Raw genomic sequence first — 27633 nt, forward strand, 5'->3', positions numbered from 1 at the left:
CTTTTGGTTGGAGCATTTAATCCATTCACGTTTAAGGTAATTATCGATATGTGTGTTCCTATTACCATTTTCTTAATTGTTATGGGTTTGTTTTTGTAGGTCCTTTTCTTCTCTTGTGTTTCCCACTTAGAGAAGTTCCTTTAGCATTTGTTGTAGTGCTGGTTTGGTGGTGCTGAATTCTCTTAGCTTTTGCTTGTCTGTAGAGCTTTTGATTTGTCCGTCAAATCTGAATGAGATCCTTGCTGGGTAGAGTAATCTTGTTTGTAGGTTCTTCCCTTTCATCACTTTAAGTATATCATACCACTCCCTTCTGGCTTGTAGAGTTTCTGCTGAGAAATCAGCTGTTAACCTTATGGGAATTCTCTTGTATGTTATTTGTTGTTTTTCCCTTGTGGCTTTCAATAATTTTTCTTTGTCTTTAATTGTTGTCAATTTGATTACTATGTGTCTTGGTGTGTTTCTCCTTGGGTTTATCCTGCCTGGGACTCTGCACTTCCTGGATTTGGGTGGCTATTTCTTTTCCCATGTTAGGGAAGTTTTCAACTATAATCTCTTCAAATATTTTCTCGGGTCCTTTCTCTCTTCTCCTTCTGGGACCCCTATAATGCAAATGTTGTTGCGTTTAATGTTGTCCCAGAGGTCTCTTAGGCTGTCTTCATTTCTTTTCATTCTTTTTTCTTTATTCTGTTCCGCGGCAGTGAATTCCACCATTCTGTCTTCCAGGTCACTTATCTGTTCTTCTGCCTCAGTTATTCTGCTATTGATTCCTTCTAGTGTACTTTTCATTTCAGTTGCTGTATTGCTCACCTGTTTGTTCTTTAATTCTTGTAGGTGTTTGTTCTTTAATTCTTCTAGGTCTTTGTTAAACATTTCTTGCATCTTCTCGATCTTTGCCTCCATTCTTTTTCCGAGGTCCTGGATCATCTTCACCATCGTTATTCTGAATTCTTTTTCTGGAAGGTTTCCCATCTCCACTTCATTTAGTTGTTTTTCTGGGGTTTTATCTTGTTCCTTCATCTGGTACACAGTCCTCTGCCTTTTCATCTTGTCTTTCTGTGAATGTGGTTTTCCTCTCATAGGCTGCAGGATGGTAGTTCTTCTTGCTTCTGCTCTGCTCTATCCATAGCCTTTTGTTTCCAGAGGCAGCCGAGAGGATGGGGCCCAGTTGCAGGCCAGCACCCCTCTCCCTGAGCCCCACTGGGGTCAGAGTATTCAGGCCCTGGAGGGAGGAGAAGCAGCTCTGGCCAAAAGAAGAGAGAGAGAGAGAGAGAGAGAGTGTGTGTGTGTGTGTGTGTGTGTGTGTGGCAGGAGGGCTTGCTGGTCTTCTTCCTTTCTGTGCGGTAACAGGGGTGCTCACTGGAGCAGCCTGGCTGGGCCCCGGCTCTCCGGACGTCCCTCTCACTGCACCTGCCGCACCTGCTCCCGTGCGCTGTGGTGGATGAGTTGCATGGGTGTCAGTCTCTGGTCTCCCCGCCCCAGCACCGAGGCTCACACATCTGTGCCCATCACACCCCAGGGACGCCTGAAGCGGCGCTGAAGAAAACAGAAGAGGAGCCAAAAGCTGCTGGAGGAGGTCGCGGGCATTATTCTGGGTGGCTGGAGAGGTGGAGGATGACCCATACTAGCCTGGAGCGTTTGGGGTCACCCTGGGGCACTAGGACAGGTGGAGGCTCTCCCTCTGCAAAGCGTGAGGCAGGGAGCCTGAGGTCAAGGCAAACCTCAAGCATTTCTCTAGAGCTGAGCCTGCTTCCAGCCCTCACCACTATTTACAAAAATTATTTTTATCAAAGGGATACACGCATATGGTGAAAAAATGAAATAGCACGGAAGAGCTTATAATGAGAAGCAAGGGCCTCTTTCCAGTCCTGCTGCCAGAGGCAGCTGTTACCCAGTCCTGCTTTTAGCTCTCTGCTCTTTGTAGGAGCAGCTGGGGCAGGAGGCCTTGGACCTGGGAGAGCATCTCTGTGTGACCATGGGTTTGCAAATCCAGCTTTCAGGAGCTTCCCCACCCAGTGTCTGTCCTTAGAGTCCCACGTCTGATGCTCTGGGCCACTATTGCCCTCTCCCCAAACTACTGCCCCCTTCCCATGGGTCACTGCCCACCGCTTGCAGCACGTGGGAAGCCCCTCCAGTCACAGGGGAGCCTCAGAGAAACGTTACTCACACACAGCCTGGCAGAGTGGATTTCCAGTTTGCTGGAAAAGTCAGTCTTTGTGTGGAACCCCAGTTCCCTGCGGCAGCTGTCCTCTTCGTGCCTGGCTGGCCCTTCGTAGGGCAGGGGCTGGGGGCTCTGGAGCCGGCCCTTCGCCGTTTGTCTTGTCACCTCCCTCTGCTTCTTTCCCTCTCTCTGTGCTTTTCTTTCTCCTTTCCTCTCCTGTCCTCTTTGTACATACAATCTCTCTTTCTCCCTGGAAGGCCAGGGTCAGGCTTCTTTGCGGGAGGTGGGCTCTGTTCTCTAAGACCTGTCAGGCTGCCTTGGGGCCCTGCAAGGCCCATGGGGGTGGAGGGGAGACATGCAGTAGCAGGACCCTCGCTCTGGGCCTCCTGTCCAGGGGCTGCACTCGGAGAGAGAGGGTGCGTGGCTAGGGCCTCGGTGCCCAGAGTGAGTGAGCCAGTGTCTAGTTTTGGTTTCACTCTGGGCTGATTTTGCTGTTTTTGTGCCCCAGTCTCCAGCTGGGCCTTTCCTTTCAAGCTAGGGGGACTGGAAGGGAGGCTTGGGTGTCCGCGCTCGGCCAGCCTGTGAAGGGGAAGCCGGCCTTCCCACTGCCCCCATCCAGCCTCCTTATGTCAGCAGGACTTGGTGAGAGACCCACGAGGGAAGCTTGCCGGGCTCTCCGAGCTTTAATTGCCTGTCGGAGGGTCCCCTTCCTCCTCGGCCTCAGAGGCTCGTGTTTCATTTCTGAAGGGAGGAGGCAGTTTTCCCGACAGTCCGTATCTGCTCCGTCCATCAGCGCTCTGCCCCGATGCTCCGTGGAGATTGCAACAGACTGCAAAGCCCAGCCGGCTGGGTCCAGTGCTGGTCCCTGATGCCTCCTGAGCGCCTACGCTGTGCCAGGTTCGGTCACAAGGACACCATGAGGCCCTATTTACAGATGAGGGAACCAAGGCGCCAAGGGGGTTAGTCTTTGGCGCAAGGGAATTTGGCTGGCGAGGACCAGATTTGGGATTCAGACACAGACAGACGGGTGTCAATCTTGGAGCAAGCCTCGTGGCCATGCGTGTGCGTGCGTGCGTGCATATGCGTGTGCGCGTGCGTGCGTGTGCGTGCGTGCGTGCGTGCGTGTGCGTGCGCCCACGACTCCCCGGCCCCAGCGTGGTTCCTCTGCACGTCTTCCGGCAGCTCCTCTCCCTGGGAGTATGTTCCCAAACTCACTGCATAAAATCCTTTTGATGGCCGGGTTCCTTGCAGCGGACACAGTGAGAGCCCTGTTCCCGCTTCCCCACCCCTGCCAGAGGGAGGCCCTGGGCCTCAGTTCAGAGCGCCAAACGGCACAGCGGCTGCCAAAGCGGGCCTGGACCTCACAGGTGAGTGGAGCGCGCCGGAGACGGCGCCCACCTCGGCTGGGCCACGTGCTCAGTGATGGAGACAGGCCCTCGACCCGTCACACAGGCACACACAGATGCTGTGAGGCCCGGGGAGGGGAAGGACGTGGCTCTCCTGTGGACCTTCTGGTCGCAGATGTGGAACGGGAAGCGGGCCATACCCGGGCAGAAGCCTCTTCCCGCCAGAGGGGCTGCCCTCCACCATCCGCGCGGGCCCCAAAGTCCCGTGACCCGGAGCAGCAAGCTCCTGCCCATGGATGGCTAAAGCAGTAAAGCGAAGACCCTCCAGAGTCCTCAGTTTCGGGGTCCTTCCCATCACCAGTGGTTTGTGGGGGAAAGGTGGGCGGGGGGACCCGGAGGAAAGATAGATGTAGGATGCAGGGAGGAAACAAGGGAGAGAATGAGCGGGCTGGGCTCACCCAGAGGCCCCCCAATGGAGGAACACCCCCTCTTTCTGTGAGGGAGGAGGTGCCCCCTTTGGAAGCCAGCAGGAGGCAGGAAGCCAGCTCCGGAGGGTAGATCAATGTGGCTGGAGCTCCAGACACCAAAGGGCTGCCGTCTGGGCACAAAGGTGTCTGTGGAGAGCCCTGGGGGATCGGCAGCAGCCCCGAGGGCCTGTGGCCCAGCTGGCCAGCCCCTCCCTAGAGCCTGCCAGCCCAGCTGAGGAGTGCCGCTGGCAGGGCCCCCTCTGCAGATCTGGCTGTATCTTCCCCACACATTGAAACCATCAGGCCTGGCCCTCCGAGCAGCCTGCCTAGCCCCGTCAGCTAGAGACACTGAGCTTTCATGCAAACCAGACCTTCCCTCCTCCAGGTCCCCACTTGGGGGAAGGGGGGCGGAGAGCACAGCCCTGGAGCCAATTCCAGAACTTCTTAAACCTTTGCCCCCCATTGTGCTCTCTCTTCTGAAATGTGCACGAGGCCACCTTCCACTCTGGGTCCTCCTCGCTCCACCGTCGTCCTCCAAAGGGCATTTTCGTTGCTACTGCAGAAATAGGGAGTTGGGGGGACCCCGAAGTATGGAGCTGCTCCATCAAAGCAGCAAGAGCTCTTCTGTACCTCCAGTTCTGGAGAAGCCGAATCAGAGGCAAACCCTGAATGCCTCTTGCTCACGGCCAATAAAAACCTTGCTCCAGTGCCGGCTTCCTCTGCTGAAATCAGATATCCCAGCAATAAACAAGTCCGAAAGGCAGGGGAAAAGCTCTTATTTTTTTCCTCTTATTAGTTTTTCTTCCTTATTAAAAAAAAAAAAAAAGCCCTCTCCTATAACAGGATGCCCGCCCCAGAAACTTGCGTGCAGAACTGTGCCCTCTCCTGCTCTGCGCCCCGACTCCAGAATCCTAACCCCCAGGCTCCTGCAGGCAAGGGTGGGGCTCTGAACACGTGAAGGCTTTGCTCAAAGGCAGGTCGAAGGGGGTTGCGGGGGACAGGCCTTGCAGCCTGGGTAGCTGGCTGCCAGCTTATAGGGATAGCTGGGTTCTCGGCCTTTGGCTGCTAGTGGCAGTCAGAAACAAGAAGTGGAGTTAGGACAAATTGGGACCACTTTTTCCCAAGGTAATCCTTCTGAAGTCCTCTCAGTGCAACGCAGGCTGTGCAAAGCCCAGCACCGTGGGGTTTTGTGTTGAGTGCACAGTTGAGAAATCCAGGCAAGGTGGGTCGTGTGGCATCAGAGGGGCTGGGAGGGCAGAGGACTTGGGGTTTCGCTTCCCCACCAGCTCTCTCCTGGGCACCCCCTCCTGTGCCTGTCTGTCCCAGGGCGAGTGGTCCTCCGCATGTGGCCTGCTGAGGAGCGCCCTCTCCTAAGAGCTGACATCTCTCCCCCTATTCCCACCCCCAAATAGGTTTTTAAGTGACTTTGCTGTCAGAGACGCTATTCTGTTTGTTTTTCCTTCTGACACTATCTCTCTGGAGAGTTTCTGGTCAAGAGAATTATGTCGAGGCTGCAGATTGCAAGAGAATTGCGCCTAATGGGGAACAGACAGACAAGACACCTTTCATGTCCAGCCAAGTTTTTTCTTCCCCCCTCCTCTTTCTCTCTCTCTCCCAACTTCTCATCTTCCCTTTTTGGCTTCAAAGTTGGCCCTAGTTTGAGTTAGTTTCTTCGGTACAGCTGGTGAATAAGGTCACACATTGATTTTATTTTGGAGATTGGCAGCTGGGTCAAGCTTAGCTCTGAAGCTGGGGAGCGGCGTGCCTCTGCTGGTGCAGGGGTAGGGGAGCGCCAGCAGGAGCGCAGTAAGCCAGCTCACGGAAAGAACCTTCTAGAAGGCCGTCGGCACTCCAAGGATGACTTCTGCTCCTTTGTGGTCTCAAATCAGGAGCCGGAGCTTGTGTTCATTTTAAATACAAGAGTGTTGCCGAAAACACCCCTCACCTCTGTCCCCACTGCGTGCCATGTCAGCTCACTGTGCTGCAGTTGATAGAAAAAAGAGTGTTCTGAGGTCCCCTGGGACCTTGAGGTGCTTCTAGGAGCACTCTACCTTGTGAATAGCTTCTCAGCCACACGCAGCCCAAGTATCTACAAACTGGGAGCAGGTTGGGTGCTGCTGGATGTGGTGGGAGCAACGTGGGTGGGAAAGAAGGACCCTCTCTTTACCTCAAACAAGCTTCTTGAGGGGGGAGCAGATTAGTAAAACGTCTCGTGGACGGCTGGATTCTTTCGCTCTTAGTCACGAGGCTGATGTAATAGCATTCAACTGATTTCATGGTAAAGACAGCCGCAGTTCCCGGAGCAAATCAGTTCAATTGTACCACTGCACATCCATCCTCATAGAAGCCCTCCAGGGACAGGGGGCGAGGCCTTCCTCCTCCAGTGCTGTGGTGGGAAGCCCAGGGCCATTTCTTGTCTGAAGAACTAGATGTCCTGGATTTTCAGAACTTCCCGTTTGACCTCCTTCCTCCCGGCCCAGCCTTGGGGAACACAATTCACCGCCCATCTAGCCTGGGGGCAGGAGGATACAGTCCGGCACACCCTGAGCCCTGCAGCCTGTGGCACAGTTTGAATCTGTTGGGGGGGAAATAGGGTAAAAGAAGGGGAAGGCTGATTCCACTCAGGCTGCGTTTAATTCTCTCCTTCCTTCTCATCCCCTCTACTTGTGGTTTCAAAGTTTGTTCTGCATCAAGATGTGTCAGTTCTCAACAACGACTGCAGGCTGGAAAACATACATTTCTATCATGGTAAGAAGATTCTTTTAAATGAAGCTTATAGGGAGTTCCCTGGCGGTCCGGTGGTGGCCTGGGTTCGATCCCTGGTCAGGGAACTAAGATCCCGCAAGCTGTGTGGCACTGCTGAGAGAAAAGCAAAAAAGCAAAAAAAAAAAAAAAAAAAAAAAAACACCCAAACCCAAAACCAAAACCAAAAACCAAAAAAACCCTAAACTAAATGAAGCTTATAAATCTAAGAATATGCCGCTTACTAACTATTAAAGCCTGAGACAACAGAAGAGACCAGTGTGGTGTGGTGTGGTGACCAAGCTCTGGAACAGGAATCAAAGGTCTTGAGTTTATTTCTTGTCCTGCCACCAGCCCACTCTGACCTCAGGCGAGGAGCACACTGAACCTCCTCTGGGCCTCTGTGCCGTCTGCGAAGGGACGCCGCCCAGCAGCCTAAATCACCCTACCAGCTGCCGTGAGGGCAATACGAGCGGATGTAGGGGATGGTGCTTTATGTGCCATGAATGATTAAAAAAGGGGGGAGAGGAGTGCAGTTTGACTACCAGGAGGTTGCTTTGTTAAGAGATGCAATGAATCTGTGAGGAACTTCCAGAGGACTTCCTGATGGATTACTGGGAGCCTCTGAGTGTCTGCACCCGGCAGAGCAGGGCCGGAGGTTGACAGGATCGTCACAGAGGCTGCCTGGGTGGGTCCGACCCAGGACAGCGTGCTGTTGTCACTCAGGAAACCTGCTGTGGATACTGTCACGGCTTTGATGCAAATCTGTGAATACTCATGCCCGGCCCGTGTAACCAAAGACAAAGTCACAACTTTGCTCTGTTTTCTCTCTGCAAAAGGTCCCGGCCTGTGGTGGGCACACCGGACAGACATACTTTGGTTTCCCTTCCTGATCTGGGTTTGAGTCCATCTCTCCGGGCTCCCCTCCTTCGTTGTTCTTGATTTCCAGGCACAAGCCAGAGGGCTCTCTTGCTCAGACCCGTTTCTCACCCAAAGGTTCCACAGTCACCCACAGGACCCTCAGCAGAGTTCGAAAAGAAACGCAGTATCTGGAAGAACCTTGTGACTCTGCAAGACTCGGCCACATCACTTGGGAGAATCGTGTCCTCCCTGCCTTCTGTTTCTGCCTTAAAAGAAGGGGTGACGGGCGGCAGCGTCCGACTGGAGAACCCGGAGGGCAGCCTGGAGGAGGTGGCGGATGCTGTGAGCAGTGGGCGGGGCGCAATCCTGGGCTCCGGGGGCCCCCTACCCTGTACCTCCTCCCAGGCAAATTTGAAAAAAAAAAAATAAGGGGTGAGACTTTGGGTGACAGCCTCTTCCAGAGTAGTCTGGGGACAGTGGCGCGCCAAAGCTTGCCCCTCAGGTTAGCCAATGTCGCCACCTAGAGGCAGTTTTAAGAGTTTCTTACAGCAAGAGGCAACCTCTTTATTCTTGCAGTTCCTGAAATGCCAACATTTCACTTTCTTGCTCTTAGAAGTTCAGAATCCCTCTTTCATCCGCAGTCTGGCTTTGGCCGTATCTGTGACCCACAGGAAGCCCTTCTCCAAAGCTGTACGATGCCAGTGACGGGCACAGTGGCTTCCTATCGGGTCCAAGGCCCCCCTCCTGTTATACTCACTCACTACACCAGATGTAGAAAATAAATCTTTTAATCGCTTTGTAATTGGCATAGATGGCATAATTCAAACTCACATTTTTATTTAATAGACTGAAATATCACACTATAGCTTTGATTGAAACAGTACAGGAATCGTAATGGTTTAAGTTTTACAAAATTTCATTTCGGCAGGAGCTTAATGGAAGTTGTTTCATAAAATTAAAGACTGGGGTTTGAATAAGTAAGAAAAAGCCACCTAGAAAACAACGACCCAGACTACAGCTGTCTGTTGTGACTGTCCGAGAATTGTGCTTTCTGGGTTTTGAAGAGCTAGCTACTCTATTAACGTCAAGACTTGCAAAATTCTGCCTTATAAACATGGTTGTGAGGGGAGGCTATAAATATGCCTAAAAAGTGCTCCCAGGAACAGGAACCTCAAAGCCAGGCTTTGTTGAAACTGTGAGCCTGAACTGGCTTTCAGGGAATCTTTCATATCTGGGGAGCTATGAGATAAGAAATCATCATAATGGGGACTATGGTGGCGGAACAATCGTATCATTTGATGGTCATCACCGTAGGGCCCAGGGCAAAAGCTCAAAGTCCTGTCTCTGGAGGAGGATGTTAGAAAGGCCCAAGGACCGCTTATGTTAGTTGCCCTGTAATTTTCAGGGTCAGCACCACACGGTGGCCGAGGACACAGTTCTCATCAGCCACAATGTGGGTCTGGAGGACTAACTCAAGGCAGGTCCCGAAGTTACCTGTACTGCCATTCCAGAGTGGAGACCAACGTTTACTGGGTGGGGTGGAGACTGGGGGCAGAAACCACGCTGCTCCGGAGTAGCAGAGATGGCTGCCCAGTGGGGTTTGTACGAAGTTGGTAACAGGGAACTTTCTATTGAAGTGGTGACAAGTGGGAATCCCTCTGACTTTGATGATTAAAGGCATTAGCCACCAAGTTGTAACCTGGGAAAGGCATTCATGGGTTGGTTGGTGCTCCTGGGCCATGTTCAAGCCTGAACTCAACTCCTGACTAGTGCCCAGGTACCTGTTCTGCAGAAAAGTCTGGATTCCTCCAATCCAATCCAAAGTCACTGCTTGAAGTGAGCTTCCTGTGTCAGACACTAAGTCAGATGGTTTCCATCGACGCACATAATCATCGGCGTGCTCCCTCCAGGTCCCGAGGAGGGTGTGGTCGTGCTGTGACGTGGGGCATGTGGAAGTGAAAGGCCAGAGTAGTGCACAGTTAGTCTTCCTGGACCCGGCCCTTGGGCTGGGCCGCTGCTCAATGTGCCCGGGCCACCTCTGCTGCCGGGGCCTTCAGCTCTGCTGCAGGCTTGTCCGGGGCAGCTTTCTTGGAGTAATCTCGCTCTCCAAAAATGGTGCTTCCTATTCGGACATTCGTAGATCCCACTTCAATCTGTGGGAAAGGAGAACCGAGGGCTGAGTTTAAAATAATGAAACGCAGCAGACGCGGAAGCTGCGCCGCATTTGAGGGGCTTCTCGGAAGGACAACGATGACGCACCTGCAGAGGACTATGGGGCAGTGGTTCACCAGGAGAGGGTGTTTAAGAAATAAGTAAGGGGACTTCCCTGGTGGTCCAGCGGTTAGGACTCCGTACCTCCACTGCAGGGGGCACGGGTTCAATCCCTGCTCAGGGGACTAAGATGTCTCAAGCTATGTGGCGTGGCTTAGATCCTCCTGAGCACAGGATCTAATTCCATTTTACTTATAAACACAAAGTTTTTTGCATTGTTTTAGTATATTCTATTTTCCACAAGAGCTACTACTGTATACCTGGAGGAAGGTTTATAGTGTGATTTTTGGAACACTTTATCAAGTTATTCACTGCCCCAGAAGATCACGTATGTGAGTTGTTAATACAGCACACCTATCAGAACATACTTAGAGCTGCTGCCATCATGGTGAATCTACACGTACGATGAGGCATCATACTACTTCGTCATGACTTACTGTCATATAACCACGCCCAAGCATGAACACAGTGAAATGCCTTTTTAAGAAGTTGTAGTTTAATGTCTTCTTATTTTCCTTTAGATTCCACTTAGGGAATTAATTTAAAAAATTATGTGTGGGGCTATAATTTCTATACACTTCATTTCAAAAAAGAAGGGGCTGGGGATGTTAGTATAGGTGAGAACCAGCACTCCTGGGCGCCCTAACGCTACAATGAGGTATTTTCTGTAGCAAAAACACATTCTTGCTGGGGCCCTTTGGACCCGAACTTGAGGCACCCAAGGGCACTGGGGAGGACACTCACCGCATGCTGGAAGTCCACGGACATGCCCATGCTCAGCTCCACCTGGTCGGTAGGAATGCTCAACTTCCTGCACAGCTCCTCCCGGAGGGACAGTAGCACCTGACAGAGAGACGAGTGTGACATCCATTCATCCCCGCCTTCTCTGAGGATGCCTGAAAGCGGCTAAATCTCAACATCTCTGACAGAGATTCTTTATTCCTCATGGTTTCAAGGCCTGTTAAAATTGCCAGAAGTGGACTTCCCTGGTGGCGCAGAGGTTAAGAATCTGCCTGCCAATGCAGGGGACACGGGTTCGATCCCTGGTCCGGGAGGATCCCACGTGCCGTGGAGCAACTAAGCCCGCGCGCCACAACTACTGAAGCCCGTGAGCCTAGAGCCCGTGCTCCGCAACAAGAGAAGCCACCGCAACGAGAAGCCCGCGCACCGCAATGAAGAGTAGCCCCCGCTCACCACAACTAGAGAAAGCCTGCGCGCAGCAACGAAGGCCCAATGCAGCCAAAAATAAATAAATAAAATACAATTTTTTAAAAGGATAGAAAAAAAATGTTTAAGAAAAATTGCCAGAAGTTACTGAAAGGGTTTTTTTTTTTTTTTTTTTTTCTTAGCAAATGCTCCTCCTTTTCAAGAAAGCTGTCAGTCGTTGGGGAGGAAGTCAGAGCTCATTTTCTCTAAAGACTGTGTCAGGCAGGTTCAAAGTGAGCCGAGAAGGGTCTGTGGAGGTTTGGGGACCTGTTCTGTGTCCCGTATGAGGAGAGTGCCAGAAGAGGGTAATAATATAACATGACAGGCAACGTCCGGGATGTCTGTGGAGTTGATGGCAGCAGCCAGCCTTGCTCCAGCACCTCCCCGGATGCTTGCTCAGCACGTGAGCAGCGCCCCACCCCGGGCCCCGAGTACCTGGAAGTCTGGGTTTGGTCCTTGACTAAGATCGTGCCCTAAGCTCCCGATGGTCATCAGCCCCACGAACTCCAGGCTGGGGCACTTGGCGTTTATGTGTTCCACCACGGCCACCATCTCTGCAGGGGGCAGGCCGTGTTTGCCTTCACAAAAGGAAACAGAAGACACACAGAACACACCAAGATGTTCCAAGAAGCCAGAGGAGAGCCCCTTTCTCATCCCTTCCTTATGACAGAGGGGGTGGCTCTCAGACAAGAGGACTTCTTGGAAGAACTTGTCCTCAAGACCGAGAGAGAGTGACTTTACACTGAGGTCTCCGTGTGTGTTACTCCCCTTCTGACCTGGTTCTGAGTTTCTCAAGCTCTAAACTGGATTCTCTTTATTCTACCTCAGCATCTGAGAACAGCTAGAGTAGAAGGAGAAGAAAGAACACTGCTTTTCTTGACACACCAAGAAGATTCCCATCGCCAAAATGTCAGATTAACCTGAGAATTATTTTTCCAAATCTGGTATTTCTACCATTTTATTAATTTATTAGTAGAATTGTAAAAAAATAAAAAATGAAGTATATATTACATAGTTTTGACTATAACTTGCAAAATTTAACTGAGCTTGCGAATTAACAACCAGAGGAGGAATCTGCAGCAAATGATTATTTGTTATACAGTTATAAGGATGGATACTGTCCTTCTCTAAGTTAACAAATGGAGATGCTAACAATCCACCAATCTTTAATTAGGGCAAATGATAGCCACTGATCAAGAAATGATGTAACAGACTTGACCTGGAGTCAATTTCAGATTTACCTATATTGATAATGTAATGTAGAATCTAGGTACATGTACATGTAACGATAATTGTTAAAATTTACTGAACACTTCTGTGCCAGGCACATGTGCCAAGTCCTTAGAGCTTTTCGTTTAATGCAGTAACTGGATGAAGTAAGTACTCTTACTTTCTCCATTCTAAAGAGGAGGAGACTGAGGCACTGGGAGACCAAGTACCTTTCCCGAGGTCACACAACCAGGAAATGTGGAACTGGGATGTGGATCCAGGTAGCCTGACTCCTGAATCCACTGTTTCCAGGCCCCATGCTTGTTCCTTCAGCCTCAGCTTTGTAGGCAAATGACTGGTCTGTAAACACTTATTCTTAACAAACAGCTAACAGGTAAGACGCTCAGGGCTCTATAGCAACAGCTTTACCTCCATTTCCACGTTCAAGCCTCACAACACCCTTGGGAGTACTGCCCTGCTTGCACTGCCAGATAAGGCAGTGAAGTGCAGAGAGGTCAGGTACGTTACTCAAGGTTACAACGCTGCAAGTGGTGGAGCTCAGACTCCAGGTCTGTCTGATTTCAGAGCCCAGGTTCGGTTTACTATTTTACATTGTTAACCCAAGCCCCATAAACATATTCACTGATTGGTACTCACAGTGATATTTCTTCGATTTTCTCCTAATGTAACATTAAACAGTTTTGTTAGGTCCTGAGAAGTATTATACATGTAAGACTGCCATCTCTTTCAGGAGGGGTGGTGACCTCGGAGAATTTTCAGGGTCAAAGTCACAATGCCCTGCTCGATTCCCCCTGCCCACCTCCTCAAAAATTAAGAAATGACAAACCACGATGTATTAAAGAAGTACACGTGGACAGGTTTGGATGTCACTGTGCCGAGACCCTACATACAACAGTTTCCTTAAAGGCCTGTGACTTCTTTCTGTAACCTTAGGTATCAGATGCCTAGGCCTGCCATTCTTCCTGAGGTACAACCATCCTAAGGGGAGAAAAGTCTGCAGTCCAGGTCTGGTCACTTACTCTCCTCTCCGCTGGTGTTGATCTGGACCATAACCTTTAACCTTTCGGGAGAACCTTTTTTCTGCCACGCGCTGTTCACTTTGTCTGCCAGCTTCACAGAATCCACTGTTTCCAGCATGAAGAGATTGGGGACAGCTGTAACGAGAAAGAGGCCAGGTCATTCTTCACTCACCTGACCGCAGCAAGCAACACACCACAAAGCTTTTCTTGGTAGACAGCAAAATAATTTCCCAGGAAAAGAAAAGGACAGTTAAGTCTCAGTTCTGCTAAGACTTATGCGACAGTTTACTAGATATTAAGTTCGAATGTCAGCCCATTGCTGTCTAATCGGAAAACACGAATAAAGAAAGGGAGGTGATGACATGCTACGATCAGGCGGCACACGTATCCATCCATAAGCTTCAAGAAGCTGATAGTTTATAAATTAGGAGTTTGGGAGTAATATATACACACTACTGTATATAAAACAGATAACCAACAAGGACCTACTGTATAGCACAAGGAACTATACTCAACATTTTGCAATAACCTATATGGGAAAAGAATCTGAAAAAGAATCTATCTATCTATCTATCTATCTATCTTAATCACTTCACTTTACACCTGAAACTAACACAACATTGAAAATCAACTATACTTAGGGACTTCCCTGGTGGTCCAGTGGTTAAGAATCCACCTTCCAATGCAGGGGACGTGAGTTCGATCCCTGGTTAGGGAACTAAGATACCACATGCCGTGGGGCAACTAAGCCCACACGCCGCAACTACTGAGCCCGTGCACCACAACTAGAGAGCCTGCGTGCTGCAACTACAGAGCCCACGCGCTCTGGAGCCTGAGCGCCACAACTAGAGAGAAGCCCACACACTGCAACTAAGACCTGCCGCAGCCAAAAATAAATAAATAAATATTAAAAAAAAAAAAAGAAAATCAACCACTTCAATAAAAAAATAAAAATTAAAAAAACAATAAACAGTGAAAAAAAAAGAAGCTGGTAATTGTAGAGATTATGACTGGCAGGCTTGATCTGATTAAATCTCAGTTCAAACTGAGAGAAACAGGCCAAGATGACAATAAGGAAAGGTTCAACAGTGAAAGCTGAAGTGTTCCCTGGGCCTGATATCTCCATGTCTTTAAACTTCCTGGGATGGGGATGCTCTTATTCAACAAGGACATCAGGATGACCACTGACAGCTAAGGGAGACACTTAGCTGTCATCAAAACCAACTTCTTTCCCAAAGATGCATTTAGTCTTGCCTCAGATAAAAAACAAGACAGAAGCAACATCAGCAGCTGACTTTTATGAAACACTGAAATCCCCAGGTAATATGCTAATCACTTTATTTGCATTCTTCTTTTTAAATTGATGTATAGTTGACTTACAATATTGTGTTAGTTTCAGGTATAGAGCAAAGTGATTCAGTTACATATATTCTGATTCTTTTCCCATAAAAGTTATTACAAGGTACTGAATATCGTTCCCTGTGCTATGCAGTAGGGCCTTGCTGTTTATCTATTTTATGCACAGTCGTGTGTATCTGTTAATCCCACAGTCCTGATTTATCCCTCCCCCACCCCTTTCCCCGTTGGTAACCATAAGTTTGTTTCCTGTCTGTGAGTCTGATGCTGTTTTGTAAATAAGTTCACTTTGTACCTTTTTTTTTTTTTTTTTAGATTCCACATATAAGTGATAGCATATATTTGTCTTTCTCAGCCTTACTTCACTTAGTATGATAATCTCTAGGTCCATCTATGTTGCTGCAAATGGCAGAATTTCATTCATTTTTATGGCTGAGTAATATTCCATTGTATATAGGTACCACATCTTCTTTATCCATTCATCTGTTGACGGACACTCAGGATGCTTCCATGTTTTGGCTATTGTAAACAGTGCTGCTATGAATACTGGGGTGCTTGTATCTTTTCAAATTAGAGTTTTCATCTTTTCTGGATATATGCCCAGTGTTGGGATTGCTGGGTCGTATGGTAGTTCTATTTTTAGTTTTTTAAGGAACCTCCATCCTGTTCTCCACAGTGGCTGTATCAATTTACATTCCCATCAACAGTGCAGGAGGGTTCCCTTTTCTCCACACCCTCTCCAGCATTTATTATTTGTATAATTTTTGATGATGGCCATTCTGAATATGTTTAAGACCACAATTGTTGTGATGGTTTCATAAGTGCAAACATATGTCAAAACCTATCAAATTAAATATGTGCAATTTATTGTATGTCAATTATACTTCAATAAGGCTGTTTTAAAAAATAAATACAGGTTACTTTAATTTTGACACCTTGAGAGAAATAAGTATTCAGTTATTCAGGAAGATCTCCACCTGTCATTTTCACGCAGTTAAGTCTTTCTATAGTTAATTCTTTATTTTACTTTATTTACTGTATGTTACTGTATACTGTATTTTATTATTATATACTTTACTTGTAGTATTGTATATTATTGCATTTTATTTACTGTAGCCTTTCATTTAAAGGGAGAAGGACAAAAGTGTCTCCTTTGCCAGCTGAAAAATGTTATGGACTTTATTAATTCCTTATAATTTATTTCAAAGACCACCAAAAAATACCTAATGTGAGGTAGGGTAGGTTTCCAAGTATATATTACCCAGTCAATTGTGAGTTCATTCTTTTCTTACATGACGTTTTCCCTTATATCAAGAACGAAGATTTCCTAATGCCCTTTGTGGCAACATGGATGCAACTAGAGATGATCATGCTAAATGAAGTCAGAAAGAGGAAGACAAATACCATATGATATCACTTATATGTGGAATCTAAAATATGGCACAAATGAACCTATCTATAAAACAGGAACAGACTCACAGACACAGAGAACAGACTTGTGGTTGCCAAGGGGGAGGGGGAGGGAGAGGGATGGACTGGGAGTTTGGGATTAGCAGATGCAAACTATTATATACAGGATGGATAAACAACAAGGTCCTACTGAACAGCACAGGGAACTATATTCAACATCCTGTGATAAACCATAATGGAAAAGAATATAAAAAGAGAATGCATATATGTGCATAACCGAGTCACTTTGCTGTACAGCAGAGATGGGCACGACACTGTAAATCAACTATACTTCAACTGAAAAAAAAAAACTGAAAAAAGAACTAAGATTTCTTTCCCAAAAGAAACTCCAAAGCACAAATGGTGAATCAGGACTACTCTAAAATCTTCTCTCTTCCACAGAAGGTACTGTAAGTGATACAATGACGAAAAAATTGTGTTTTCGTATTTAGAGTTTTATCTTACCCATCAACTTGTTGACATTTTGTTTCTGCAGATGGCCAATGAAGTGCCATTTGATCTCAGGACACGAAGACAGAATCTGAAGAGAAAGAGGTGACCGTGTTTGACTTACACTGTGCGGAGGCCTTGCCCGCCCACATACCTTGCACGCTGCCTTCTGACCTTTCCCCTCTATGCAATAAACCACTACTGTCATCTTCGGTCAGGCTGTTAAGGATCCTTATAGAAAAACTGAAGGCTTCTGTTCCATTTCTCTTCCTTGTTCCCATCAACTCTCTCCTTCTTTCAGATATTGCCCATTAAGAATGAACTGATTAAAGCTTTCAAATCTCAAAAGGATCCAAGATTACAGCAAGCTCCTAAAAATCACCATTTTCAAAAAGCCACAAAGGAGAAAACTATGGTCTTAAGAAAGAAAGAAAATCTAGATGAGAAATGTTTAGGGCTCAAGGTGAACACAGACATTTCTACCGCCAGCCCAACCTCCTGCTCTAAAACTCAACCACCGATGTGGGTCTAATTTTCAACCGAACAGCCAAGACTGAGATCCAAACTAAAGAATTCAGATTCCACTTACTTTAGGATTTGATGCTTTTTCAAGCAGTTCCTGAACCTAAAGGGTAAAAACAGAACAAGTCAGAAGCCTGGCATGCGTGACTCTTCCGAGGGCAGTGTGGAAAAGGGCTCTTACATAGTTCTCCCCGAAAGTGCGCTGCCCGTGACTGTAGGCCTCGATCACCATGTCTGCAGGTTTGGTTTTGCTGACTGCTACTAGCCGGGGCTGGATGGCTGGGAGTTCCTGCCAAGAGGAAAAGACCCAGATGAATCAATGGTTGGGAATATTATCCCAATAAGCCCTGTAGGACATCCTGTAGAAGAGACTGGCAGAGATCTTTAACTTGGCATTCTGGAAGATCCATTTTTCCAATACTGCAGGGAGATCAGTATCAAATGATGTTGATCAAATGTCTTTTGTATGCGTGGCATCTAACTCTAATACGCTAGCTACCTTCTGCTAGATAGCAGAAGACCTCTCAGGAGAGCTGGGCAGGTAAGTAAGAGCAGGATTTCCGTAAAGCCTGGTCTTTGACCGACAGTATCAGCATCCCCTGGGTCCTGCTCCAGACCCACTGGATCTGAATCTCAGTCTGGAGTCTGAGAATCTCCTTTAAATCAAGCTCTCTGGATGAGTCTCTTGCGTGCCAAGGTTGGAGGTTTAAGAATCACTTTGTCTAAAAAAAAAAAATTAAAAAAAAAAAAAAATTAAAAAAAAAAAAAAAAAAAAAGAATCACTTTGTCAAGAGAAGGCAATGCTCTCTGACTAGAAGGGAGGCCACTTCTGGCTTCTGAAATCCCGAGGTCAACAGTCTTGGAAACTCATCTGGGTCCTGGTGTAATTATCAATATTGCCCACAGGCACTCTCAAAAGCTACCTGCTTAGGGCAACTCTGTAACTTATTGTACAATCTAATCAAGAACCAGCGGCAGAACTAAGGCAAGGACACAGAAGGCTCTGGACTCAGGATTAGACCTATCTGACCCCCCTGTCATGGCCGTTACATAAAGAGCACGGCTTCCCTGGACTCTGCTGTAACCAAATCCACACAGGGAAGAGATTCACTTATCCCCATATGGCTCAGTTTTCATGTACCCCATCACCCTCTGGTATTTTACAGAATCACAGAGTTCCCAAAGGGCCTGAAAAGTTACAATGATTAGCAAAGAGTTTCCCCTTCCTCCTGAGGGCTGCACTGCCAACCTTTTGAGACCATGTCATAACTCCTAGGATTATGCTGATGAATTGACAGTTTCTAGAGAAAAAAGTGGAAAAGGCAGCCCATCTGCCTGAGAGTTATGCTGGGAGCACCCCCTAGTGTGATTATTTATTAGTGGAATCTCTAGCTTTTTCTTGGAGAATCACAAAAAATTAATGCTGGAAGGGAGCTTAGAGCGTTCCATTGCCTGTACATATGAGGAAACTGACAGCCCGAGCAGTTAAGTTGTTCAAGGTAACGTCTAAGTAACAGCCAAGTAAAGGCTACACTAATACAGGTCTTCTGTCTCCAGGCCAGCATTCTGAGCTCTAACACCATAAATGCTTCATCAGAGAAAACTTTGACCTCTCTATTCAAGCCTGTCTCACTCCACACAATTCAGCTTAAACTTGCCCTGAGAGGGGAAGATATTGACCTTTGGTTTAGTGAACTTCCAACAGGAGAGGAAATATATACAAGGAAAAAAAAATCTCCCCGTAAACTGCTTGGGATTGGAGGTCAATTCCCTCCTGCCCCAAACGCGCAAGTGCAGCTCTGGTGCCTCCCTCCCAAGTCGGGCCAATCCACCCTGTCCTGCGCCAGCGAGGCGGGTGGGGGGACTGACATTTATTGAGCATCTACTAGCTGAGACGCTGCCACACACGTGATCTCCGGCAGACCCGGCCTCCTTTGGCTGCTCTGGTAGTGGACGTCTTCTCCTGCAGCCTCTGGGCACAGGCCCGGCCCCTCTCCCATCCGCCAAGGCTGCTGACCCCTAACACGAAGCGGGATGGACAATGATCGCGCTGCCTGGAGACTGGTCATTTTCCCGGGATACCGACACCTTCTGCTCCGACCAAGCCAACCTCCAGAAAACCTGACGGAAGCAGAGGAGCCCCTTCGCTAGCCTTTTGGGGGCTCTGCAACCCGCACCAATGCCAAGGCGGCGGGCTGGTCCCGCCCCTCCGGGAGACCCCTCTGCGTCACTGTGACGACCCATTCACACGCAGGTGTTACCCCCACCCCCGCCACCTCAAAGCGGCCGCCCACCGCCACCACGCGGTCCCCTTCCTCACCCGCGGCCGCCGCGTCACCGCCTGCTGCACGCGCTCGTTCACCGCCCTCAGGGCGAAGCCGACCCCCAGCTCCGCGGACATGCTGCCAGCTCTCCACATCCCCCAGGGCCTAACGTCCAGCCCGGACCCCCACTCCCCAGGCTGAGACCTCTTCCGGTCCCGCCCAGCTCACGTCTCCGTGTGCCCAATCACCGCTCACCAGCGAGTCGTCTCAGCCAATCGTCAGCACGGGGCGGGACGGGGACGGTGCGGCCGGCGGCCCCGGCCCCTGCCCCGGCCCCGCGGCGGCGCCATCTTGGGAAGGTCGCCGCGGAAGCCCGGCGGGGCTCCTGGGTGCGGAGGCGCTGCTGGCGTAGTTCCCGGGCCGCGGGGCGGGCCTTCTGCGTCCGCCGTCTCTGCCGCCCCCGCGGAACCGAAGGGACTGAGAAAACGTGGCCTGTGCCCGAGGTCCTCTTCCCGGGGTCCTTTGCTCGCGGATCAGCAGGAGAAGCTGCTGGGGCGGGAGACATGCCTTTTATCTCAGATGATTCTCAGGAGGAACCGTTAAGAGATATAAAAGAAAACTGCAGGGCTTCCCTGGTGGCGCAGTGGTTGAGAGTCCGCCGCCGATGCAAGGAACACGGGTTCGTGCCCCTGTCCGGGAGGATCCCACGTGCCGCGGAGCGGCTGGCCCCGTGAGCTATGGCCGCTGAGCCTGCGCGTCGGGAGCCCGTGCTCCGCAACGGGAGAGGCCCCCGCAGTGAGAGGCCCGCGTACCGCAAAAATAAATAAATAAGTAAAAGAAAACGGCAAAGAACATGGCAGGATTCAAATGTACGGTTTTTTCCCTCTGGTCATCCTTTAGCCCAGTACTGCCCCAGTGCAAGACACATATGTAATTTAAAGTTTCCTAATAGGCACATTAAAAAAATAACATTTTATATAGCCCAATATATCCAGAGTAAGGTTTCAATATGTAACCAATGGAAAAACTTAATGAGATCTTTGAATTCTTATTGTATTGATACTTAATTTACAAAACCCTGTGTATAGTTTGGACGACAAGCCTCAACTCGGACTGTCCACACCGCAGTCCCCCCCGGTGGCAGGTGCCGCCTTCTGGGAGGAGAGCACAGGCAGCTTTAGACAGTCCAGTGTGGGCTCCGCACACATTCAGCCCAGTTCTTGAGTCTCCTATGTGTGTAGCTCTGGGCCATGTGAAGATCACAAACAGGATGAGGAGCCAAACGATATAAAGATTAGCGCACTAGGGAATTCCCTATTGGCGCAGTTGGGAATCTGCCTGCCAGTGCAGAGGACACGGGTTCGAGTCCTGGTCTGGGAAGATCCCACATGCCGCGGAGCAATTAGGCCCGTGAGCCACAACTACTGAGCCTGCGCGTCTGGAGCCTGTGCTCGGCAATTAGAGAGGCCGCAGTAGTGAGAGGCCCGCGCACCGCGATGAAGAGTGGCCCCCGCTTGCCGCCACTAGAGAAAGCCCTCGCACAGAAACAGAAACCAAACACAGCCAAAAATAAATAAATAAATAAAAAGATTAACGCAGTAAAATACTGAGTTTAATAGTCGGATGGTGAAATGGTAGGTGCTGAGGCAAGTAGAGATGGATTTTGTTGTGGAAAACATTATTGGCTGTACTGCTGTACTGTTGAAAGACTCTCAAGCATTAATTCAGCTTCATGAATGAGATGCTATTACGTTGGAGAAAGGGCTAAAGTTTGCTCTCCATGTTGTCTTGAGGTGACTGGGCTTACTTCGAGCCTTCTGGAAAGAAAGGGCAACGTTCGTACTTTCTTCTCTCACCGTCTTCCCAGACCCTGGGAACTGAGATAAAATTTCACATGTCTGCTCTGGGAAAATCACTTTGAGCAGAACCTAGGGTCTTTGTCATCAAGGACTTCTTTTGGGGAAATTTCCATCTACCAGGAACACAAAACTGGGTTACCTGTAAACTAGGGTTGCAGTAATTGTGTTCAAGTAAAATGTCTCTGGACTTGATAATTTCTACTCCTGCCAAAGTGATAAAGATTAAAAAATGACTAGACTAACTCTTCATGGTGTGAATATACTAATAGATGCTTGTGGTAGAGGTGCAAGGTTCGAAGGCGCTAGCCGGCAGGCAGTCAGTGGTGGAAGGAACAAAGGGATTACAGTGATGGGGATCATGGTGAAGGGCTGTATAGCAGATGGATTGGGTGAGCATGACATACTTAAACGGATATGCTATTTAGACAACATTTTAAAAACCATAACTACTTAACAGAACTAAGGGATGTATAATCCAGGTGAGAGCTCACTATGTCAATAAGTAGAAGTAGCTTCATTTAATAGGTCAGGTCATTTCTTTGAATTACAAGGTCAGCCTCCCCACCCCAATGGTGTATGTGAGTGTGGCTCCCTAAAAAGTATCAGAAGAGTGATTTAAGCTTTCGAGTTAATAAGGATAGTGGTGGCAAGATTGGGTGGTGGTGGGCATAGGGCTGACACAAGTTGAACCTTGGTTTCATCACTAAACTGTGATCTTGGACAAGTAACTGAACTTCTCAGTTTTTCATTTATAAAATGGAGTCCGTCAATATCTCCTTCAGACTTGCAGTAAGGATCAGTCAAGGTAGCATGTGACACACACTTAGCAGAGTGCTCCCCAAAGCAAGTGTTCAATGAACACTAGCCCCTTGACATTAGTCAACATTTATTGAGACGTTTTCTCTGTAAAGGAACCAGGGGAGACCAAGATGAGTAGGACAGGATTTATTGTGGATTCACTTCTAAGATACTTTTCATCTCTAACATTCTATGACCTTATAAAAATGGAAATAAAGGCAAAAAGATCATGGGGACCCCAGTCTCATTATCATTTCCCATTTTCCAATTTTTTTTTAACATCTTAGCTGTACTTTTGAATGAATTTTATTCCACTTTTTCCTCTTTATTTTCTTTTTTAGTTTCTTCCTCTTCCTGGGACATCAACCATCTAATTTAACCTTTCATCCTTCCATACTACTTAATCCTTGAAAAATGCAAGTCTGAAATCACCTCATCCCTAGTAATTGTCTTTAAATTGCTCCAACAGTTTGCAAGGACAAAGAAGAGATGAGAAAGCCAAATACCCAGAGGAACCGGTTTCATAAACAATTTTATAAAAATCTAGTATACTTACTCACCATAAATGCCATCAAACTTTTAAAATATTCACCTCTGTAGTCTAAGGCCCTGAATTATGAGAAAAACATTTATGGATTTAAAAATTATTTCCTTTAGGGAATCCCCTGGCGGTCCAGTGGTTAGGACTCTGCACTTTCACTGCCTAGGGCGTGGGTTTCATCCCTGTCGGGAATTAAGATCCCACAAGCTGCGCGATGCGGCCAAAAAAAAATAAAAAAGTTTCCTTTTGAGTTTACTGTGATTCTTTCAGGGGGATTAAAAAAAAAAGATAATATAATAAAAAATTACTGTTGCCTGGTTACTTGGCTCTGAAGAGAAATGGAAAAATAATGCCCATGTTCCAGTTTAAATGAATTCAGGTAGAGAAGCCATGACAGCAATCCCTCAGCAAACATGCTGTCACATTTGGCTTTTGAAATGTCAATATAGATTCTAGAACCCTAGACCTGGGGAGGACCTTTAGAGATCATTTGATCCTTCATATAGAGAGGATGACATTTAAACCATCCCAAACAGCACAGAATCTCCCCAAGACTATCAGAGAAGAAAATGTTATATGTGATAATCCCTGGATTTATTTTCTATTTGCAGATAACCATTTCTCCCTATTTCAAATTTTAGCCAGTCTTAAAGTAAAATCTTTCAAAATGCTCTATTCTGCGAGCCCATTTCCTCTTCTTTGGTCTCTGAGCTAGACTATCTAGCTGACCATGATGCAACCTTTTTTTTTTTTTTTTTTGGCTGTGCCATGAGGCAGGCGGGATCTTAGTTCCCTGACCAGGGATCGAACCCGTGCCCCCTGCAGTGGAAGTGTGGAGTCTTAACCACTGGACCACCAGGGAAACCCCACAACTTTTTTAAAAAAATTGAAGTATAGTTGATGGACAATATTATACATTACAGGTGCACAATATAGTGATTCACAGTTTTTAAAGGTTATGCTCCATTTATGCCTATTTTAAAATATTGGCTATATTCCCTGTGTTGTACAATGATGCAAGTTTTATAAAAGTGAAGTTGCTAAACTCCCCTTCTGCCTTTTCTGGGGTCAACCCACGAGATTTAGTTTTTAACTACTTTTTTTCTTTGGGTTTTAACATTTTTTCTTTCTAGACTCTACAAGTCCTTTTTTTTTTTTTTTTTTTTTTTTTAATTGGAGCCCAGAAGTGGGCAATTAATTTCAACAGGGCCAAACTGGCTAATTTTCTACCTATCTACTGCATTGCTGGAAGTACGAATCCTCAACACTGCGTTTGCTGAATTGCAGTGTTGTTCCCCTCTTCCTCTATGTGCTATCCTACCTGTAATCTTATTCCATGTTATCACATCTGTTTGATTTCCCACTTAGTTACCTGTGTGTTTTCTAGCCTGTTTTTCCAGATGACTGAAAATAAGTTATTTTTGAACACTTATGCACTGTGCTAACCCCTTCACATGCGTTTTCATTTCATCCACTCAACCCTTTTTATAGATGAAGAAACTGAGGCTCAGACAGGTTAAAGAATTTATTCAAGACCATACATCTAAGAAGTGATAGAGAAGGGATTTGAATCTTGGCAGTCTAACTCTAGAAACTACATTCTTAAGTTTCAATTGTAAATCCATAGTATTTGTGTTGGGCTCTCCAACCAACAAAGAAAGTTTGGGAGCACCATTGAAAAACCTGAGAAAGCATGGGCTAGGGTTGCCAGATTTAGCAAATAAAAATACAGTTGATCCTTGAACAATGCAGGTGTTAGAGGCACTGACCCGGGCTGGCATCGACGAAAACCTGCCTATAACTTTATAGCAGGCCCTCGTATCTGTGGTTCTGCATCTGCGAAGCCAACCAACCGCAGATTGAATAGTCCTGTAGTATGTGTTTATTGAAAAAAATCCGCGTAAAAGTGGACCCGTGTTGTTCAAGGGTCAACTGTTCAGGATGCTGTTAAATGTGAATTTCATGTAAACAACGAATACTTTTTTAGTATGTCTCATGCAATATTTGGGACATACTTATACTAAAAATTATTAGTTGTTTATATGAAAATCACATTTAACTGGGCATCCTGTATTTTATTCCGCAACTCTAGGCTGGGCAGATTTCCCAGATAGAGACTGCGACTTTCTTACCGAATTGATATCAAAATGAATTTCGGGTCAGTTGAAAGTACCTCTGCTCTTTTGGAGCAGAATTGCAGCAGTGTATGGAGTATTTTACGATAAATCTCCGTAGCACCTACCAAGAATTATGCCATTTTCACAAATAAGCTGTTTATTATTTCTACATTGATAATGGGAATAGATATTCATCTGAATATATTTTGGGGGCTCGACTTAACTCACTAGGCAGAAATGTTTTATCTCTTTATATCACCTAACCTAATATTGGCTATTGCTAAATTTCACTGTAATAAAAAAAATACAAAGACTCATTTTATTTAGCAAGACTGAAAATAAAACTAAGACATCAAATCACACCTTTAGAGTCGTCCAAAACAGTTCTTCCATCTATCAGTCCAAGGCAATTAATCCAGCATATCATTTGTAGAGTGATTAATATAACAATCATTTCTCAGTTACAAAGGGGGTCTTTCAGCCCTCGGGGCTCTTTGCAAGTAGAATTAGTTTTGACTATTCAATCACCAGCTTGCACAAAAGCAGAAATAGAGAGGAATGGAAATACAAACACAAAATGATTGGCTATTACCTCTTTTAAAAGGAAACAACTGAAATAGTGGCTAGAACTCTACTGAATAGAACTAAAGAAGCAGTGGTTAAGTCCATAGATGCAGAGTGACCACTAGTCAGGATACAACTTATCCTCGATCAAACTTAAATAGGTAGTCAGTAAATATGAAGATCTTACTTTCACTGTTTATAAATGGTGAAGTTATCTGTGTTGAAAGATAGAGACCCATAGAAACTGCAACAGATCCTTTATAAAACATCTACTTTTTTCAGATCAATATAGCCGGCCCTTTGTATCTGTGGATGTGGAACCCGCGGATACAGAGGCAGCTGTACTAGGCCATTTTATATAAGGGACTTGAGCATCCACGGATTTTGGTATGGGGTGGGGGGGAGTGCCCTGGAACCAGTCCCCTGCAGATGCCGAGGGATGACTATATTGCTAAAATTCTTTCAGTGATTTTTTTTCTCTCTCAACTTAATATGATCGCAGATCCCTCTGAATTTATTTTAGTCATATAAAAATTAACAAACTGTGGCTTCCTTTCAAATATTCTGTCCTGATATTAAAAAAGTGATTAAAAACAGTACTGAATATAGATCACTTCTGCAAAGTTTAATGAGTGAGAAACATTCAACCAAGGTGATTTTTCCTTGGAAAGTCCTACAAAAACTGACTTTTATAAACAGTTCCTTATTTTGATAGAGGTTCCATTTATCAATAGCAGCCATGACTTTACTGCCTACAAAATTGCAGGCTGTCACAGTTTACATGTTTAGAATTCAAATGTTTTCAGATCAGGTTTTCTAGTAAGTGTTACAGAAATGAAGTCACACAGACAGACTGGTTAGTTGTCCCAAGCTAAGAAAACAGCCCGTTTCCATGGTTTTTCTAATCAGGCAGGTACAGACAACATTGGAGTTAAACGAATGGGTACTACAACAGTTATAGTTTTTGCTTAAAGAAGTGACATTGACATTGAAGGGGGGCGGGTGTAGCAGGACTTCACCGAGGCTCCTTTGTGATCGAGTGCAAGGGACAAGCCATCACAGGATGCTAGTATTAGAGAGAAGTTCCGGTTAAGAACCTGAGCAAGCTTGCTATTCAGAGAGGCTGAGATGTCCTTGCTGCGTATTCCACTGGAGAGAAGTAGTGTTTTCTGAGGCTTAGGCAGCCGGTCTCAAAGCAGAGGAGCCGACAAATATGGAAATCCGGGATGCTGGATGTGACATGGTACTCCTAACAAGTGATTAATAGCACTGAAGCGGGAGGAGGGTGAGTGTATCTTAATGATGGATTCCTTATGTTGCTCTTAGACTAACTGCCTCCTGCAAGGCCTTCCGAGCACATTAAAACCCATCACTCCCAGGAACATTTGGCTGCCTGCACAAAGCGTGACCAGGAATGGTGGTTTGAGAATTCTAAGTCCCACAAATTAGAACAGAGAAGGGCAACATTTAAATTAAGAGGGGTTAACCCTTTGTGTATTCCTAGGCCGGCTGAATGCTCCCCCAACTCCCGAAGAGCCTGGTGCTACTTAGAAGCAAGGTAGCCTGACTTTTGGGGCCATTCGAGTAATCAGAAGTCTGGGTGTGGGATCAAAAATGAGATGGAGAGGCTTCCCTGGTGGCGCAGTGGTTGAGGGTCCGCCTGCCAATGCAGGGGACACGGGTTCGTGCCCCGGTCCGGGAGGATCCCACATGCCGCAGAGCGGCTGGGCCTGTGAGCCATGGCCGCTGAGCCTGCGCGTCCGGAGCCTGTGCTCTGCAACGGGAGAGGCCACAACAGTGAGAGGCCCGCGTACCGCAAAAAAAAAAAAAAAAAAAAAAAAAAAAAAAGAGATGGAAATCTGTGCCAGAAAGTATCATTTGTAGTTTCACCGAGAAAAGAGGGGTACAGTGGGAGTTCTTCTTGGAGGGGGGCAGCTAATAACAAATCCTCAGCCAGGGCTTGTCGTGGACGATACCAACAGGCTTACAAGTTCACTCCAGACAGCTGCCCTCCACCTAGCGACTGGTACACACTCCTGCCCCCAACTCCAACTTCAGGACACAAGAAAACCTTTTGTTCATGTTTGTGTTCCCCCCATCCAAATCTCCCAATTTGTAATGAAAAAAACATCTGAGTGGATTCTGATGCAGCCCTTCTGACCCAGGGACTAGGGCGTGAACTCGTACCCACACAGCTGTCTCTGGAGATTTAACACTCGGTGTGAGCCCTGGAGCCCTGGATTTAAAGACACCGGCCGCTTAGCGAACGGGCTCCCCCTTATCACTACATCAGACACAGCACAAGTCACAGGCACTGAGACAGGGGAATCTTTTGGACGAGCCCTTCTTCCTCCCCCAGAGGAGGTCTTCAACCGTAGGATCCCCACAGCAATGAAAAGACACTTGATCTCAA

The 27633-nt window shown here is 47.1% G+C and overlaps 1 protein-coding gene across 5 annotated transcripts; it reads right to left on the bottom strand.

Annotated features, from left to right (window-relative positions):
- Window positions 1-9592: 9592 nt before the first annotated feature.
- On the bottom strand, window positions 9593-19496 carry PLPBP (pyridoxal phosphate binding protein; the record flags this gene model as incomplete). 5 transcript variants are annotated; one of them, XM_079726829.1, is made up of 9 exons in its annotated part: window positions 9593-9727; window positions 10590-10688; window positions 11487-11629; window positions 13301-13435; window positions 16571-16646; window positions 17145-17180; window positions 17259-17366; window positions 18947-19096; window positions 19398-19496. In XM_079726829.1, 9 exons carry the CDS (start codon window positions 19494-19496, stop codon window positions 9593-9595), a joined length of 981 nt encoding a protein of 326 aa, XP_079582955.1. The 5 variants fall into 5 exon arrangements, with proteins under 5 accessions (XP_079582955.1, XP_079582958.1, XP_079582957.1 ...); XM_079726832.1 differs by lacking the exon at window positions 18947-19096 and having other exon boundaries at window positions 17145-17174; XM_079726831.1 differs by lacking the exon at window positions 18947-19096.
- Window positions 19497-27633: the final 8137 nt, after the last annotated feature.

Source organism: Hyperoodon ampullatus, assembly GCF_949752795.1.
Source record: "Hyperoodon ampullatus genome assembly, chromosome: 20".
NCBI classification, from domain to species: domain Eukaryota; kingdom Metazoa; phylum Chordata; class Mammalia; order Artiodactyla; family Ziphiidae; genus Hyperoodon; species Hyperoodon ampullatus.